The 20,000-nt window shown below is 36.5% G+C and overlaps 1 protein-coding gene and 1 long non-coding RNA gene across 2 annotated transcripts in view; both read right to left on the reverse strand.

Annotated features, from left to right (window-relative positions):
- Positions 1-190: 190 nt before the first annotated feature.
- LOC310727956 lies at positions 191-2,197 on the reverse strand. The gene is made up of 2 exons (XR_014534130.1): positions 1,119-2,197; positions 191-862 (listed from the first exon to the last, which is right to left on the reverse strand). It is a non-coding gene; the product is annotated as an uncharacterized lncRNA (long non-coding RNA).
- A 1,446-nt stretch (positions 2,198-3,643) lies between these two features.
- ltbp1 (latent transforming growth factor beta binding protein 1) overlaps positions 3,644-20,000 on the reverse strand; it is an 86,672-nt gene continuing 70,315 nt past the window's right edge. The window contains exons 30-32 of the mRNA XM_083545463.1: positions 18,580-18,750; positions 6,303-6,455; positions 3,644-4,008 (exon numbers count right to left, since the gene is read on the reverse strand). Of these exons, the coding sequence (XP_083401589.1) occupies positions 3,839-4,008; positions 6,303-6,455; positions 18,580-18,750 (494 nt within the window). The 3' untranslated portion in view covers positions 3,644-3,838. The remainder of the gene's footprint in view (positions 4,009-6,302; positions 6,456-18,579; positions 18,751-20,000) is intronic.

Genomic DNA, 20,000 nt, shown 5'->3' on the forward strand with positions numbered 1-20,000 from the left:
GAGATGTTTCGGATTGATCGAGCTTAATTTTTTAAAGTAACAATGGATCTTTTCTCTTTATAAACCGATAGTTTCTAATATAATATCAATTTGTATAATAGTAGTAGAAGCACTAATATGTGTGTGTGTGTGTGTGTGTGTGTGTGTGTGTGTGTGTGTATGCAAGGAATAATTATCTGTGGAGGACGTATGGAGATCTCAGCGTTGGTGATTTTTATTAAAATTGTTTGCTATACGTTTGTAAATAGTGGAGATAAAAATAATGAGCGTCATTTCATTCAGGTACAGACATTTCATAGCACGAGTGTTTGTGGACGACTTTCAGGTTTACAAACACACATGAAGAAAAAAATGGGAGAAAGCGATGGAAAGAAAATGTGACAGCTGAGTCCTGTAGCAGCTTCACAACATTCCCACTTCTTCCACTGAAATCAGGAGAAGAAAAAAAAGCGAGAAGAAAAAAAGCGAAGCCTGGTGTTCACACTAGCGAGAGTCCACTGATACGACACCATTATGCTAATGCTGCCCTTTAAACATTACTGCTAACTTGCTAACTAGAAAGAGGAGGTTATCACTTTTGTAAATAATCTACTCAGTATTTAGGTGCTATGCTAGCTAATTAGCATACTATAGTTAGGTCATCTAAAAAAACGTCTGTAGAGACACCAAGGCTAGCGAATTTACTGTGCTACAATAGTTAACTACATTTACTTGACATTTAATTACATTAACTTGATCATTTGCTATAGCTAGCTAAGCTGCTAATTTACTATAGCTAGATTACTGGGATACAATGACTCTTTTAGATATCTAATTTACAAATTTACTATAGCTAGCTTATTTACAGGATTAGCACGGCTAGCTAATTTACTAAAAACTTTCTTTTCGGCTTCTCCCGTTAGGGGGCGCCACAGCGGATCCTCCGCACGTTTGATTTGGCACATGTTTTACACTGGATGCCCTTCCTAACGCAACCCTCCCCAATTTATCCGGGCTTGGGACCGGCACTGAGAGTGGCTGGGGATGGTTCCCTGACTGGGAATCGAACCCGGGTCACAGCGGTGGGAGCGCTGCATCTTAACCACTAGACCACCAGGGGACCTGGCTAGCTAATTTACTAGTTTGCTATAATTATTGCTTACTTATTAATTAAAAAACTATAGTTAGCAAGTGTATTATAGCTAGCTAAATTTTTAAGATGCGTGTTACTAGGATGCTTGATCACTATTATACTAATATACAAGCTTACTATAGTTAGCTAATTAAAGTAACTGCAGGAGAGCATTGCTACTTATTTTTAAAAGCTCCTAATTTACTACTAGTGGATTCTAATGTTACTTTACTAGCTTAAGTTACTCACTTAATGTGATTAGTACTGGTTAATTGTGTTACCATTCAATACAGAAGTAGTTAATTTAAGCTAATTGCTGGAGTGCTGCTGTGTTACATGTTAGTGTTCATATCTATTCCATGTAATAAAGAGATACTAGCTATTTAAATACTCGATGATTCAGTGAAACTGTATTCAGATACTGTGTCAGTATAGCACTAGCCAGCTAGCAATTATTTGGCAACTACAAAGCTATTATCTATCTGTCCTAATGCTAAATGATCAAAGTAGTGAAAGTGACGGAGTTAGCGCTTTCCCCCAGCTAACATAAACATGACATTAAACCGCTGAGCTAGGAAAAGAAACACAAATTTCCCATCCTGGTTGGTTTTCCAGTTAAAAAACGAAATAGCGGCTAAATACAGAATGACACAGAACACAGGAAATCCATACAAACAAAAATGTATTGTTGTTTGATGTCTTAGACATTAAGAAATGTCAAAAATAACTACATAAAAACGATTAATTCATTCAATTTGTTTATAATAACGCTTTTTTTACCCACAATGCACTGCATCATCTTCTCTCAGGGTCATCACAAGGGCTAGTCACTAACAAAGCTGCTTCTAAACCTGATTAGCATTCTTTTTCCTAATCACGAGGAAGCGAGTTGGACTTCTTAAAAATCTAGAAGTGTAACAGGTTATTCAGTTATTTCTTTTGAGGGAACCTATAAGGAACCTTTTATAGAACCGTACTGAGTGTTAATTAGACAAGAGTTCCAAGCAGACCCCACTGTGGAATCATTCTAATTATCCAAGGTACCCTTAAATAACACAGGGCTCTACAGCAGAAACCCTTAGTGGAACTGTTAGACCCAAAATCCTGCATTGAGACTTTGGGTCCAATGAGAACAATTTTACAAGGTTACAGGTAGAACCCAGTTCTTTATAATAATTAAATAGTAGAACGCTTCAGAAAGCCGAGGACCTTTACTTATTACATTATACTCTTACAAGGAACTCAAGAACCTACAGTATCTTCTCTATCAGAGAGTCAGACACTTTAAGGAAGCTAGGATCCTTATTACAAAAAAAGTAGAACCCAACAACACTCTGTATCTAAAAGGGTTCCAAGTAGAACCTTAAATTATCCAATGAAAAAAAAACTCTACGAAAATGATTAATGAACTTACCTTCCAAATCATGGTTGAACTTAGAACATTTTCTGAGAAATACTCAGTTGTGGGGTTCTATGTTCTTTAAGAGTATTTAATGTGTGCTGTTCCTAAAATGGGCTCAACTTGGAACTTTCTGTGAAATTTGTCTAAAACACTCAGTTAAAGAGTTTTTATATCTGCAGATTCTTTAAAATTTTGTTTTTTTTAAGGTTCTATTTGAAAAGCCTAGAACTTGGGTTCTCTATTAGCATTTAGTGAGGTCTATTTGGAACCTTTGAAGATTCAATGGAAAATTTAGAGTTTTTACTCTAGAACCATTTCTGAGAAACACTCGGGTGCAGGTTCTTTGTAATAATTAAGTGTGGTTATGTTTCCAAAGTGGTTCTGCCTCAGAACCTGAAACTGGTTCTATATTAATTAAAGATTTAGTGCAATTAATAATAATTTGCTAAATTAAGAAATGGTTGAATTTGGAAGACTTTCAATGTAGAACCTTTAAAGTTCTCTTAACGAAAGAAGGACACTTCCAAAAGAATTTTTTTAAGGCCACAAATAAGAAAACAAAAACATTCCAAACAACAAAGACCATAAAACAAACATTTAAACAAACAAAACATCAAAATAACCGAAAATAACAAAAAAAATGTAAAATTAAAATACAATTTAAATACAACAAATTAAAACAAACAAATTTAAACAAAGCAAAAATGAAAAAAAAAAAAAAAATTACCAAATTTAAACCCAAATCAGGTTGTGAGAAGTTTCTGTGCAGTGGCGCTGAAGACATAAAATCACTGTAAATTTGTTTTAAAGATATAAACGTTACATTACAACACTTTTTGTATTGGTGGAAAAATAAATCCAAATAAAGCAAAGGATTGTGGGTAACAAGTGATAAAACACAAAGATAAAAGAGTAAAATAAAACTATGAAATATAATTTTATATAAAATAAAGAGAGTAAAGAAGGACGTTTTATCCCCCAGGGTTCAGTTCAGGGTTTGTCTCTAAAAAAAAAAAGTAACAAAATTCCTTCTAAATTAATAATTGAAAAAAATATATATAAAACAATAAACAATTTTATACAGTTCTGTACTCTCTCAATAATATCAGAAGTGTGTATCTTCATCTCAAGTGTGTGTGTGTGTGTGTGTGTGTGTGTGTGTGTGTGTGTGTGTGTGTGTGTGTGTGTTATAATACAGTGCAGGTTATATGGGCTATGATTAAATAAGAAATTAGAAAGTGTGTGTGTGTGTGTGTGTGTGTGTGTGTGTGTGTGTGTGTGTGTTTGAGAGAGAGAGAGAATGAGATGGTGGCGTTCCCTGGTGGTCACTCGATGCCTGTGTTAGCGCTTGGCATGATGGGAACGCAGTAGTTGGGTCTCTCTGATGGAGTGAATCCCGGCAAACACTGGCATTTATAGGAACCTGGTGTGTTGATGCATTTCCCGTTTCTGCACAGCGACATTCTCTTGTTGAGCTCAGAGCACTCATTTACATCTGCGGCAAAGAAATCCCCCAAAACATCAATGCTTCTATATTATATATATATATATATGCAGTATATATGATGCATGTATTTGGAATATAAAACAGGACTGTATTTTAAAGGTTTGATGAAAATTCATATTTTGTATTAAAATATTTCAGTGTTTTGTAGTTTTGTAGTTTTAAAATACTGTTAAATACTTTATAAGAAGTTCTACATGATGAAAATTGATCATGTGGAAGAAGGTGGTGAAGGTAAGAAACCTGCAGGCTGCCAGCTTTCAAATAGACGCCAGTGATTAATAAATAAATATCTGATTGCTGAATATTGAACCCTAATTATAGTAGCTGTTTAGTAGATCATGATGTTGCAAACCACTGCATGAACAACTGCTGACACATAATATATTATTATATTTATATTATATTATATATATATATTTATTATAGTTATTTTATATGAATGCAGGTGCCATCAGTCGAGTTCTTCTGAAGGACTTGTTTGTTATTGACTCAGTGTTACTGATGTAAAGCAGCTCTTCGTTACCAAACACCAAGTCACTAAATTATAACACAATAATGATTCTTTCACAAACTGTTCAACATTAAACTGTTGGTCACTTTAAAACTGACCTTCATGTGGGAGATCACAGGGATGTTTATGTGAATATTTGATCTGTTAACTGGTTGCATGTGTCAGATTTATTGCGTGACTCCGTCTGAGAAAAGCTGCTGCTATTAAACATTGTTTACTGAATCAACTGAGTCTGTGTGATGGAGAAGATCAAACAGACCAAATTAGGTATTTTATTTTTAAATACATATTAATGTGTGTGTGTGTGTGTGTGTGTGTGTGTGTGTGTGTGTGTGTGTGTGTGTGTGTGTGTGTGTGTGTGTGTCGCATCCAGGACTCTTGTTCTTCTCTAGTTCTTAATGACATTGGCTGTGTGTTTGGATTTGTCCTGATTCGGGGCCAATCAGACGCCTCCCTGATAATGTTTCATGATGGAGAAGTGTCTGCCTGTATTTCTCAGCACTGAGGACATCATTAATCCTGACCACATCTTTAACTCCAGCTGTAGAAATGCAGCTCCAAGCCTGCAGAAAACCTTCAAACCTTCAGCAAACATATCAGATATTTCAGAATCATCAATCCAGATCAGCTGCTGATTTACTGCTCTGATGTTGAAGGGACGTGAACATGATGTGTCTAATTTGCTGCACTAAGGTATGCAACGTATGCACTTGGTCGACCACTGCATACGCATATGCTACTCAACATCTCCCATTTCTTTGTGCTTCTTCAGAAGAGCACATCATGAAAGCCCAGTCTGCTTTAAGATCTTTTCCTGAGAGAGATCTTGCTGAGGCAGTAGAGCTACCTTGTGTCACGTTGCTGTGCTCAGTCTTGCGATGGTGTAGGACCTGTGACAGGAAACTGTCTTCCACAACCGCAACTTAATAGCAGAGTTTAGCTGTTTCTCATCAATCCACCTCTTAATCCCATCATTATGATGCCACATCTGCAGAAGCCATCAGTATTATAGAGAAGTGCAGTAGATCAGAGCTGCATCACACGCAGGATCTCATCCAGTCACAATGAACATCATCACTAAAGCAACAAACACAATGATCACAATTCAACACGTCTCCTTTCACTGGAGCCACAACTGCACCTCCACATACATCATCTCCAGCAGGAGCAGCGATATTCACCTCATCACATCACCCCGGGGTGATTGTGTAAATTTTACTGAAAAGAAAACGCAAAAGTATAAACAGTTCATGAAAACAACAGCTTAACAACTGTTTCCTCATGAAGTCCAGCTTTTACAGAAAAGTCCATCTTGTAAACGTCCTTGTAAGTGCGATCAAATCAGTTTTTTCTCCTCGGTCTGCCGTTGTGGAATAAAAATTAGCGATTAAATGCACATGAATGTATGTGAATTGTGCAGTTTTGCTATAGATGCGGTTTGTGAGCTTTGACTAGTGACTCTCTCTGAAAATGCTGATGTTTTTGCACACCTGCTAGATCTCAAAAACTGATTGGTTACTGCCACAGCTTCATTTTCTTTATGCTGCAGATGCCCTCAGTGCTGATTCTGAAGACCTTACAGCAGATTCCTTTCACCCCGGCAACATGTCATGTGACATCTGAAATCTGATCGAATAAAAACTCCAACCTAAGGAGACACTCAGCTTAGCTGCTCCTTTGTGTGTGTGTGTGTGTGTGTGTGTGTGTGTGTGTGTGTGTGTGTGTGTGTGTGTGTGTGTGTGTGTGTGTGTGTGTGTGTGTGCGAGCATACCAACACAGGCCATTCGGGACATGTCGAGTGTGTATCCATCAAAACAGTCGCATGTGTATCCTTTCTGCACTCTCACACACCGTCCGTTCTCACAGCCGTTTAACACTCCACACTCTTCCGCTCTCAGTCCCTCAAATGCCTCGTACCTGCCCACTGAACACACACACACACACACACACACACACACACACACACACACACACACACACACACACACACTTATTTCAAGAATTTCAGTACTACTTTAACAGAAAAAATAGCAACAAAGAAATCTAATAAACAAAATCACACACAACTAATGTGTATTATATATTATCCAATATAATTGTGTGTATATAAGTGTGTATAGATGTGTATAAATGTGTGTATAGAAGTGTGTGTGCTAAAATGTGTGTAAAAGCGTGTATAGGTGTGTGTATATACACGTGTGTGTAGACATGTAAAGATGTGTGTACTGAAATGTGTGTATAGATGTGTGTTTGTGTGTCTGAATAGATAAATGTGTATAGATGAGTGTGTGTGTGTGTCTGTATAAATGCATGTATATATGTGTTTAGATGTGTATATAGATGTGTGTGTGTATAAATGTATGTGTGTATATAGATGTGTGTTTGTCTGCATAGTTGTGTGTATAGACATGTGTATAGATGTGTGTGTATAGATGTGTGTATAGATGTGTGTGTATAGATGTGTGTGTATAGATGTGTGTATAGACGTGTGTATAGATGTGCGTGTATAGATGTGTGTATAGACATGTGTATAGATGTGTGTATAGACATGTGTATAGATGTGTGTGTATAGATGTGTGTATAGACGTGTATAGATGTGTGTGTATAGATGTGTGTATTGATGTGTGTATAGACATGTGTATAGATGTGTGTGTATGGATGTGTGTATAGACATGTGTATAGATGTGTGTGTATAGATGTGTGTGTATAGGTGTGTGTATAGATGTGTGTATAGACATGTGTATAGATGTGTGTGTATGGATGTGTGTATAGATGTGTGTATAGATGTGTGTGTATAGATGTGTGTATAGACATGTGTATAGATGTGTGTATAGACATGTGTATAGATGTGTGTATAGACATGTGTATAGATGTGTGTGTATAGATGTGTATAGATGTGTGTGTATAGATATGTGTATAGATGTGTGTATATATGTGTGTGTATAGATGTGTATAGATGTGTGTGTATGGATGTGTGTATAGACATGTGTATAGATGTGTGTATAGACGTGTATAGATGTGTGTGTATAGATGTGTGTATAGATGTGTGTATAGATGGGTGTATATACACGTGTGTGTAGACATGTAAAGATGTGTGTACTGAAATGTGTGTATAGATGTGTGTTTGTGTGTCTGAATAGATAAATGTGTATAGATGAGTGTGTGTGTGTCTGTATAAATGCATGTATATATGTGTTTAGATGTGTATATAGATGTGTGTGTGTATAAATGTATGTGTGTATATAGATGTGTGTTTGTCTGCATAGTTGTGTGTATAGACATGTGTATAGATGTGTGTGTATAGATGTGTGTATAGACATGTGTATAGATGTGTGTGTGTATAGATGTGTGTATAGACGTGTATAGATGTGTGTATAGATGCGTGTATAGATGTGTGTATATACACGTGTGTGTAGACATGTAAAGATGTGTGTACTGAAATGTGTGTATAGATGTGTGTTTGTGTGTCTGAATAGATAAATGTGTATAGATGAGTGTGTGTGTGTCTGTATAAATGCATGTATATATGTGTTTAGATGTGTATATAGATGTGTGTGTGTGTATAAATGTATGTGTGTATATAGATGTGTGTTTGTCTGCATAGTTGTGTGTATAGACATGTGTATAGATGTGTGTGTATAGATGTGTGTATAGACATGTGTATAGATGTGTGTGTATAGATGTGTGTGTATAGATGTGTGTATAGACATGTGTATAGATGTGTGTGTATGGATGTGTGTATAGACATGTGTATAGATGTGTGTGTATAGATGTCTGTGTATAGATGTGTGTGTATAGATGTGTGTATAGACATGTGTATAGATGTGTGTGTATGGATGTGTGTATAGATGTGTGTATAGATGTGTGTGTATAGATGTGTGTATAGACATGTGTATAGATGTGTGTATAGACATGTGTATAGATGTGTGTATAGACATGTGTATAGATGTGTGTGTATAGATGTGTATAGATGTGTGTGTATAGATGTGTATAGATGTGTGTGTATAGATATGTGTATAGATGTGTGTATATATGTGTGTGTATAGATGTGTATAGATGTGTGTGTATGGATGTGTGTATAGACATGTGTATAGATGTGTGTGTATAGATGTGTGTGTATAGATGTGTGTATAGATGTGTGTATAGATGGGTGTATATACACGTGTGTGTAGACATGTAAAGATGTGTGTACTGAAATGTGTGTATAGATGTGTGTTTGTGTGTCTGAATAGATAAATGTGTATAGATGAGTGTGTGTGTGTCTGTATAAATGCATGTATATATGTGTTTAGATGTGTATATAGATGCGTGTGTGTATAAATGTATGTGTGTATATAGATGTGTGTTTGTCTGCATAGTTGTGTGTATAGACATGTGTATAGATGTGTGTGTATAGATGAGTGTATAGACATGTGTATAGATGTGTGTGTATAGATGTGTGTATAGACGTGTATAGATGTGTGTATAGATATGTGTATAGATGTGTGTATATACACGTGTGTGTAGACATGTAAAGATGTGTGTACTGAAATGTGTGTATAGATGTGTGTTTGTGTGTCTGAATAGATAAATGTGTATAGATGAGTGTGTGTGTGTCTGTATAAATGCATGTATATATGTGTTTAGATGTGTATATAGATGTGTGTGTGTGTATAAATGTATGTGTGTATATAGATGTGTGTTTGTCTGCATAGTTGTGTGTATAGACATGTGTATAGATGTGTGTGTATAGATGTGTGTATAGACATGTGTATAGATGTGTGTGTATAGATGTGTGTATAGATGTGTGTGTATAGATGTGTGTATAGACATGTGTATAGATGTGTGTGTATAGATGTGTGTGTATAGATGTGTGTATAGACATGTGTATAGATGTGTGTGTATGGATGTGTGTATAGATGTGTGTATAGATGTGTGTGTATAGATGTGTGTATAGACATGTGTATAGATGTGTGTATAGACATGTGTATAGATGTGTGTGTATAGATGTGTGTGTATAGATGTGTATAGATGTGTGTGTATAGATGTGTATAGATGTGTGTGTATAGATATGTGTATAGATGTGTGTATATATGTGTGTGTGTATAGATGTGTATAGATGTGTGTGTATGGATGTGTGTATAGACATGTGTATAGATGTGTGTGTATAGATGTGTGTGTATAGATGTGTGTATAGATGTGTGTATAGATGGGTGTATATACACGTGTGTGTAGACATGTAAAGATGTGTGTACTGAAATGTGTGTATAGATGTGTGTTTGTGTGTCTGAATAGATAAATGTGTATAGATGAGTGTGTGTGTGTCTGTATAAATGCATGTATATATGTGTTTAGATGTGTATATAGATGTGTGTGTGTATAAATGTATGTGTGTATATAGATGTGTGTTTGTCTGCATAGTTGTGTGTATAGACATGTGTATAGATGTGTGTGTATAGATGAGTGTATAGACATGTGTATAGATGTGTGTGTGTATAGATGTGTGTATAGACGTGTATAGATGTGTGTGTATAGATGTGTGTATAGATGTGTGTATAGATGTGTGTATATACACGTGTGTGTAGACATGTAAAGATGTGTGTACTGAAATGTGTGTATAGATGTGTGTTTGTGTGTCTGAATAGATAAATGTGTATAGATGAGTGTGTGTGTGTCTGTATAAATGCATGTATATATGTGTTTAGATGTGTATATAGATGTGTGTGTGTGTATAAATGTATGTGTGTATATAGATGTGTGTTTGTCTGCATAGTTGTGTGTATAGACATGTGTATAGATGTGTGTGTATAGATGTGTGTATAGACATGTGTATAGATGTGTGTGTGTATAGATGTGTGTATAGACGTGTATAGATGTGTGTATAGATGCGTGTATAGATGTGTGTATATACACGTGTGTGTAGACATGTAAAGATGTGTGTACTGAAATGTGTGTATAGATGTGTGTTTGTGTGTCTGAATAGATAAATGTGTATAGATGAGTGTGTGTGTGTCTGTATAAATGCATGTATATATGTGTTTAGATGTGTATATAGATGTGTGTGTGTGTATAAATGTATGTGTGTATATAGATGTGTGTTTGTCTGCATAGTTGTGTGTATAGACATGTGTATAGATGTGTGTGTATAGATGTGTGTATAGACATGTGTATAGATGTGTGTGTATAGATGTGTGTGTATAGATGTGTGTATAGACATGTGTATAGATGTGTGTGTATGGATGTGTGTATAGACATGTGTATAGATGTGTGTGTATAGATGTGTGTGTATAGATGTGTGTATAGACATGTGTATAGATGTGTGTGTATGGATGTGTGTATAGATGTGTGTATAGATGTGTGTGTATAGATGTGTGTATAGACATGTGTATAGATGTGTGTATAGACATGTGTATAGATGTGTGTATAGACATGTGTATAGATGTGTGTGTATAGATGTGTATAGATGTGTGTGTATAGATGTGTATAGATGTGTGTGTATAGATATGTGTATAGATGTGTGTATATATGTGTGTGTGTATAGATGTGTATAGATGTGTGTGTATGGATGTGTGTATAGACATGTGTATAGATGTGTGTGTATAGATGTGTGTGTATAGATGTGTGTATAGATGTGTGTATAGATGGGTGTATATACACGTGTGTGTAGACATGTAAAGATGTGTGTACTGAAATGTGTGTATAGATGTGTGTTTGTGTGTCTGAATAGATAAATGTGTATAGATGAGTGTGTGTGTGTCTGTATAAATGCATGTATATATGTGTTTAGATGTGTATATAGATGCGTGTGTGTATAAATGTATGTGTGTATATAGATGTGTGTTTGTCTGCATAGTTGTGTGTATAGACATGTGTATAGATGTGTGTGTATAGATGAGTGTATAGACATGTGTATAGATGTGTGTGTATAGATGTGTGTATAGACGTGTATAGATGTGTGTGTAGATGTGTGTATATACACGTGTGTGTAGACATGTAAAGATGTGTGTACTGAAATGTGTGTATAGATGTGTGTTTGTGTGTCTGAATAGATAAATGTGTATAGATGAGTGTGTGTGTGTCTGTATAAATGCATGTATATATGTGTTTAGATGTGTATATAGATGTGTGTGTGTGTATAAATGTATGTGTGTATATAGATGTGTGTTTGTCTGCATAGTTGTGTGTATAGACATGTGTATAGATGTGTGTGTATAGATGTGTGTATAGACATGTGTATAGATGTGTGTATAGACATGTGTATAGATGTGTGTATAGACATGTGTATAGATGTGTGTGTATAGATGTGTGTATAGACGTGTATAGATGTGTGTGTATAGATGTGTGTATAGATGTGTGTATAGATGTGTGTATAGACATGTGTATAGATGTGTGTGTATGGATGTGTGTATAGACGTGTATAGATGTGTGTGTATAGATGTGTGTATAGATGTGTGTGTATAGATGTGTGTATAGATGTGTGTATAGATGTGTGTATAGATGTGTGTGTATAGATGTGTGTATAGACATGTTTATAGATGTGTGTGTATAGATGTGTGTATAGACATGTGTATAGATGTGTGTATAGACATGTGTATAGATGTGTGTGTATAGATGTGTGTGTATAGATGTGTGTATAGATGTGTGTATAGATGTGTGTGTATAGATGTGTATAGATGTGTGTGTATGGATGTGTGTATAGACATGTGTATAGATGTGTGTGTATAGATGTGTGTATAGATGTGTATAGATGTGTGTGTATAGATGTGTGTATAGATGTGTGTATAGATGTGTGTGTATAGATGTGTGTGTATAGATGTGTGTGTATAGATGTGTATAGATGTGTGTGTATAGATGTGTGTATAGACATGTGTATAGATAGAGTATAGTCAAGTCAAGAAGCTTTCATTATCATTTCTACCATATATTTCTGATGCAGTACACAAGTCAAGTCAAGTCAAGTGAAGTCAAATGTATTTATAGAGCACATTTAAAAACAACAGCTGTTGGCCAAAGTGCTGTACAGAATTTAAGCATATAATAAAATACAAAATACAAAAGTCAACATAGAACACAGCAACAAGTATTACACTACAGCTATGCCAGTGTGTTTACTTATGATCATACGCAACAGTAAATAACTAAGTTTTAAGAAGAGACTTAAAATCAGCGTATGTTGGTGCAGTTGTTATATAGGGTGGTAACTTGTTTGATAACTGTGGAGCAGCTACTGAAAAGGCACTGATCTCCTTTCAATTTCAAGCGTGTCCTTGGAACAGTGAACTGAAGACCACTAGCTGAACGAAGTTCCCTAGAGACATTACACTGGAACAGGAGGAGATCAGAGATATAGGATGGAGACAGTCCATGGAGACCCCTATAAACAAACAACAGTGTTTTAAAATGAATACGGAATTTAACTGGAAGCCAGTGAAGAGAGATCAACACTGGTGAAATATGTTCCCTCTTCGTTGTTCCAGTTAACAATCGAGCAGCAGCATTTTGGACAAGTTGAAGACGAGACATTAGAGACTGTGAAACCCCCAAGTACATTACAATAATCTAATCTGGGTGAGATAAAAGCATGTATTACAGTCTCCATGTCTTTTGATGTTAAGAGTGACTTCATCTTTGCGATATTCTTTAGCTGATAAAAACAACTTCTAACCACAGCATTGATCTGTTTATCAAAAGTCAAGGCGGAGTCAAAAGTAATGCCTAAGATTCTGACATGTGAATGAAGATTATCAGATAGAGGTCCCAGTTTACTGGCCACTGCCATTGTAGAAGCAGAGGAGCCAAAGATTAAGACCTCAGCCTTAGACTCATTTAACTGAAGGAAGTTGGCAGACATCCACTCTTTAACATCTCTCAGACAATCAGACAGACATTGGAGACTGGAGACATACTTTGGGTGCACGGGAACATAACACTGAGTATCATCTGCGTAACAGAGGTATGAAACATTGTGCCTCCTAAATATTGCATACAAAGGAAGCATGTATAAAGAAAATAGAACAGGACCCAAATTTGAGCCCTGTGGGACCCCATACAAAACTGGTGCACAAGATGATGAATATTTGCCAGTCTCTACAGAGAGGGTTCAATCCTTTAAATAGGATACAAACCAATCCAAAACACGTCCTTGAATCCCAATTTGCTGTAAGCGGTTTAAAACAATGCCATGATCGAGTGTCAAATGCCGCACAGGTCCAGCAAACCTAAAACCGCACAATTTCCAGAATCAACAATCAACAATTAGTCATTTAAAACTTTTAGCAATGCAGATTCTGTACTGTGTTGGGGTCTGAAGCCAGACTGATATTTATCGAAATTACCATTTTCCTGTAGAAAAGAAGAAAGCTGATTAAACAAAACCTTCTCCAAAAGTTTTGATAAAAACGGTAATTTAGAAACGGGACGGTAATTATTTAGATCTGTTGAATCAAGATTTGTTTTTTTGCGTAGTGGCTGTATGGTGGCTTGTTTAAAATAGTATGGGACTATTCCACTGATTAAACTGCTATTAATCATTGACAGTAAACTAGAACTAATAGTGTTATGTGTCTCTAATAAAAGACGAGGAGTGAAATGAGACAGAGCTCCATCACACAACACAGAGCTCCATCACACGAGCTCCATTACACAACACAGAGCTCCATCACACAACACAGAGCTCCATCACACAACACAGAGCTCCATCTCACAACACAGAGCTCCATCACACAACACAGAGCTACAAAACACAACACAGAGCTCCATCACACAACACAGAGCTCCATCACACAACACAGAGCTCCATCACACAACACAGAGCTCCATCACACAACACAGAGCTCCATCTCACAACACAGAGCTCCATCACACAACACAGAGCTACAAAACACAACACAGAGCTCCATCACACAACACAGAGCTCCATCACACAACACAGAGCCCCATCACACAACACAGAGCCCCATCACACCTCACAGAGCTCCATCACACAACACAATTAAGGACTAAAGTGTGTCCTCACCACATAATGTGCATCGTGATAACACAAGACAGTGTGGGACAAACACTTCTTCTTCTTCTTTCAGCTGCTCCCATTAGAGGTCTCCACAGTGGATCATCCGTCTCCATACCCCTCTGTCCTCAGCATCTCCCTCTTTCACACCAACTACCTGCATGTCTTCCCTCACCACATCCATAAACCTCCTCCTTGGTCTTCCTCTTTTCCTCCTTCCTGGTGGCTCCATCCTCAGCATTCTCCTACTGATATACCCCATGTCCCTCCTCTGCACATGTCCAAACCATCTCAATCTCGCCTCCTTCACCTTGTCTCAAAACGTCCTACATGCCCTGTCCCTCTAATAAACTCATTTCGAATCCTGTCCATCGTCGTCACTCCCAATGGACATCTCAACATCTTCTGCTCTGCTACCTCCAGCTCCACCTCCTGTCTTTTACTCAATGCCACTGTCTTTAAACCACACAACATCTCAGGTCTCACCACAGTCCTATTAACTTTCCCTTTCACAGTGTGGGACAAATACAAAAAAACACAAAATAGCACCGACCAGTAAACCTGCTCTATGTTTATACAGTATTGTGCAAAAGAGGACAATAAACAAGAGAGTATTTATAAACATAAACACAATGCAGTGCAAAAACAGCAGTCGCAGTAGACGTGTTTAGATGTGTGTGTGTGTGTGTGTGTGTGTGTGTGTGTGTGTGTGTGTGTGTGTGTGTGTGTATAAATGTGTATGTGTGTATAGACATGTGTATAGATGTGTGTATAGACATGTGTATAAATGTGTGTATAAACGTGTATAGATGTGTGTATAGACATGTGTATAGATGTGTGTATAGACATGTGTATAGATGTGTGTATTGACATGTGTATAGATGTGTATAGACATGTGTATAGATGTGTGTATAGACATGTGTATAGTATAGATGTGTAAATAGACATGTGTATAGATGTGTGTATAGACGTGTATAGATGTGTGTATAGACATGTGTATAGATGTGTAAATAGACATGTGTATAGATGTGTAAATAGACATGTGTATAGATGTGTGTATAGACATGTGTATAGATGTGTAAATAGACATGTGTAAAGATGTGTGTATAGACGTGTATAGTATAGATGTGTAAATAGACATGTGTATAGACGTGTGTATAGACGTGTGTATAGATGTGTGTATAGACATGTGTATAGATGTGTGTATAGACATGTGTATAGATGTGTGTATAGACATGTGTATAGTATAGATGTGTAAATAGACATGTGTATAGATGTGTGTATAGACGTGTATAGATGTGTGTATAGACATGTGTATAGATGTGTAAATAGACATGTGTATAGATGTGTAAATAGACATGTGTATAGATGTGTGTATAGACATGTGTATAGATGTGTAAATAGACATGTGTAAAGATGTGTGTATAGACGTGTATAGTATAGATGTGTAAATAGACATGTGTATAGACGTGTGTATAGACGTGTGTATAGATGTGTGTATAGACATGTGTATAGATGTGTGTATAGACATGTGTATAGATGTGTAAATAGACATGTGTATAGATGTGTGTATAGACATGTGTATAGATGTGTAAATAGACATGTGTATAGATGTGTGTATAGACGTGTATAGTATAGATGTGTAAATAGACATGTGTATAGACGTGTGTATAGACGTGTAGAGATTTGTGTGTATAGATGAGTATATAGTTGTGAGAATAGATGTGTGCTGTATGTGTATATAACAGAGTGTATTGAAGTGTGTGTATGTGTGTATAACATTGTGTATATATGTGTGTGTAAAACATTGTATATGTGTGTGTATATGTGTATATAACAGTGTGTATATAAGTGTGTATAGATGTGTGTGTATAACATTGTGTATATGTGTGTGTAAAACATTGTGTATTTGTGCATATATAAGTGTGTATAGACATGTGTGTATAACACTGTGTATATAAGTGTGTATAGATGTGTGTAAAACATTGTGTATGTGTGCGTATATAAGTGTGTATATGAGTGTGTATAGAAGTGTGTATAGATGTGTGTGTATAACATTGTGTATGTGTGTGTGTATATGAGTGTGTATATGAGTGTGTATAGAAGTGTGTATAGATGTGTGTGTATAACATTGTGTATGTGTGTGTATATGAGTGTGTATATGAGTGTGTATAGAAGTGTGTGAAGATGTGTGTGTATAACATTGTGTATGTGTGTTTATATGAGTGTGTATATGAGTGTGTATAGAAGTGTGTATAGATGTGTGTGTATAACAATGTGTATATAAGTGTGTATAGATGTGTGTGTATAACATTGTGTATATGTGTGTGTAAAACATTGTGTATTTGTGCATATATAAGTGTGTATAGACATGTGTGTATAACACTGTGTATATAAGTGTGTATAGATGTGTGTAAAACATTGTGTATGTGTGCTTATATAAGTGTGTATATTTGTGTGTGTATAACATTGTGTATATAAGTGTGTATAGGTGTGTGTGTATAACATTGTGTATATAAGTGTGTATAGATGTGTGTGTATAACATTGTGTATGTGTGTATATAAATGTGTATAGAAGTGTGTATAGATGTGTGTGTAACATTGTGTATGTGTGTGTATATGAGTGTGTATATGAGTGTGTATAGAAGTGTGTATAGATGTGTGTATAACATTGTGTATGTGTGTGTATATGAGTGTGTATATGAGTGTGTATATAAGTGTGTATAGATGTGTGTGTATAACATTGTGTATGTGTGTGTGTATATGAGTGTATAGATGTGTGTGTATAACATTGTGTATGTGTGTGTATATGAGTGTGTATATAAGTGTGTATAGATGTGTGTGTATAACATTGTGTATGTGTGTATATGAGTGTGTATATGAGTGTGTATAGAAGTGTGTATAGATGTGTGTGTATAACATTGTGTATGTGTGTATATGAGTGTGTATATGAGTGTGTATAGAAGTGTGTATAGATGTGTGTGTATAACATTGTGTATGTGTGTGTATATGAGTGTGTATATGAGTGTGTATAGAAGTGTGTATAGATGTGTGTATAACATTGTGTATGTGTGTGTATATGAGTGTATAGATGTGTGTGTATGAGTGTGTATAGAAGTGTGTATAGATGTGTGTGTATAACATTGTGTATGTGTGTGTATATGAGTGTGTATAAAAGTGTGTAAAGATGTGTGTGTATAACATTGTGTATGTGTGTGTATATGAGTGTGTATAAAAGTGTGTAAAGATGTGTGTGTATAACATTGTGTATGTGTGTGTATATGAGTGTGTATAGAAGTGTGTATAGATGTGTGTGTATACCATTGTGTATGTTTGTGTATATGAGTGTGTATATATGAGTGTGTATATGTGTGTGTATAGATGTGTGTGTATAACATTGTGTATGTGTGTGTATATGTGTGTGTATAGAAGTGTGTATAGATGTGTGTGTATAACATTGTGTATGTGTGTATATATGAGTGTGTATATGTGTGTGTATAGATGTGTGTGTATAATATTGTGTATGTGTGTGTATATGAGTGTGTATATGTGTGTGTATAGAAGTGTGTATAGATGTGTGTGTATAACATTGTGTATGTGTGTATATATGAGTGTGTATATGTGTGTGTATAGATGTGTGTGTATAATATTGTGTATGTGTGTGTATATGAGTGTGTATATGTGTGTGTATAGAAGTGTGTATAACATTGTGTATGTGTGTATATATGAGTGTGTATATGTGTGTGTATAGATGTGTGTGTATAATATTGTGTATGTGTGTGTATATGAGTGTGTATATGTGTGTGTATAGAAGTGTGTATAGATGTGTGTGTATAACATTGTGTATGTGTGTATATATGAGTGTGTATATGTGTGTGTATAGATGTGTGTGTATAACATTGTGTGAGTGTGTATATGTGTGTGTATAGAAGTGTGTATATAGATGTGTGTGTGTACTAAAGTGAGCACATGATGGCGCCAGAGGCTAGCTGTCAGTGAGAAGTTGTACACTGGAGAAGTCGCTGTAGGAGGGAGAGGAGGTGATGGATGGAGTGCTACTCACAGTTCGACTCGTCGTAATCTTCGTAAAAGCTTGGGTTAGGGTTCAGAGGTCGTGGGTCGTACTCCGGGCTGACCTCGTACTCATGAACCGGTCCTGCGACCAGAGCGTCCTGATTGTACGGCCTTCTGACCGACCCAGAACCTCGGATATTACACATGATGGCGTAATCCTCTACAGAGAGAAGATAAAACGCTGATAAATACAGCATAGAGATACAGATACATGATCAGAGACTTGTGAAGGAAGGGAATCATTTCTGCTGGAAGTGTCTCTGTAGTTCTGTAGATGTAGAAGATGAGCCTCACACCTGCAAAGGTTAGTAACTTAGAAATCATTACAAAGGGGTTTTCTCTACATGAGTTTCTCCCTCTACACTGAGGTGAGAACTGAAATTTGTGCAGTGAAAAAGGAGCGAAAATGATCTTGAGTGGATCAAAGACATTTCTGATGTCCATCATTACAGTTCCATCATTGTGAAGGTTTCTTCTGATCACTGATGGAGACTTGAGTGTAAAACTGTTCATGGTGATTGTAGTCCTGAACCAAACAGTTTCTATTAATAACAGTCCAAATCCATCTTCATGGTTCTTTAACCTCCACAGGAACCTCATGGATCTTTAGATTATTCATGTGGAACCTCCTCAGGTGAAGAGAGTGGATTCGTATTGGAGAAAATTGCATCCAGAGGAATTGAATCAGCATGTATTTTTAGTCGTGTGAATTTACGGTCTTGGGTTTAAGTGACTCAGTTCCTCCACCTTTCTCGCTGGAGGTTATACACCGTCATGTGCATGCTGCAGAACTCTGTGGTGTCCACGGTGAACTTTTTTAAAATCAAACTGCAGACGTTGAATCTGTCAGGATTCACATGAACGATGGGGGAGTTGATGTTAAGTAACTGTCTGAGCTCGATATACACACCTAAATATATACGAGGTCATATCAAAAGGTTTTGAGTCTAGTTTTGTAACATGCCAACAGGTGGCAGTACAAGGCTGCATGAACAGTCACAGGAAGTACCAGCCTGTGTGCATTGGGAGCCATGCAACAGGTGCTGTTCAGACCATGTGCGTTATCACGTCTGTGATTTCATTACGGACAGCAAGTTAGAGCAAAACGCAAATGTGGAATTCTGTGTAAAACTGCACAAATCTGCCACAGAGACGTTTGACGTGATTGTGCGAGTTTACTGCGATGCTGCAGACCTTCGAGGTGTTTTGAGCTTCAAGAGCAGTCAGGATTCATGTGGAGGTTCATTACCTTCATTACCGGTGATGAAACTCGGTTGTAGGGGAACAACCCTGGGACCAAGCTACAGTCTTTACGGTGGAAGAACATGTCATCTCCACGTCTAAAAAACAGGTGAGACAGGTCTGCAGCTCCACCAAGCGCATGTTCATCATCTTCTTCCACATTTGCAG

This window comes from Silurus aristotelis (genome assembly GCF_946808225.1).
Source record: "Silurus aristotelis genome assembly, chromosome: 6".
NCBI lineage: Eukaryota > Metazoa > Chordata > Actinopteri > Siluriformes > Siluridae > Silurus > Silurus aristotelis.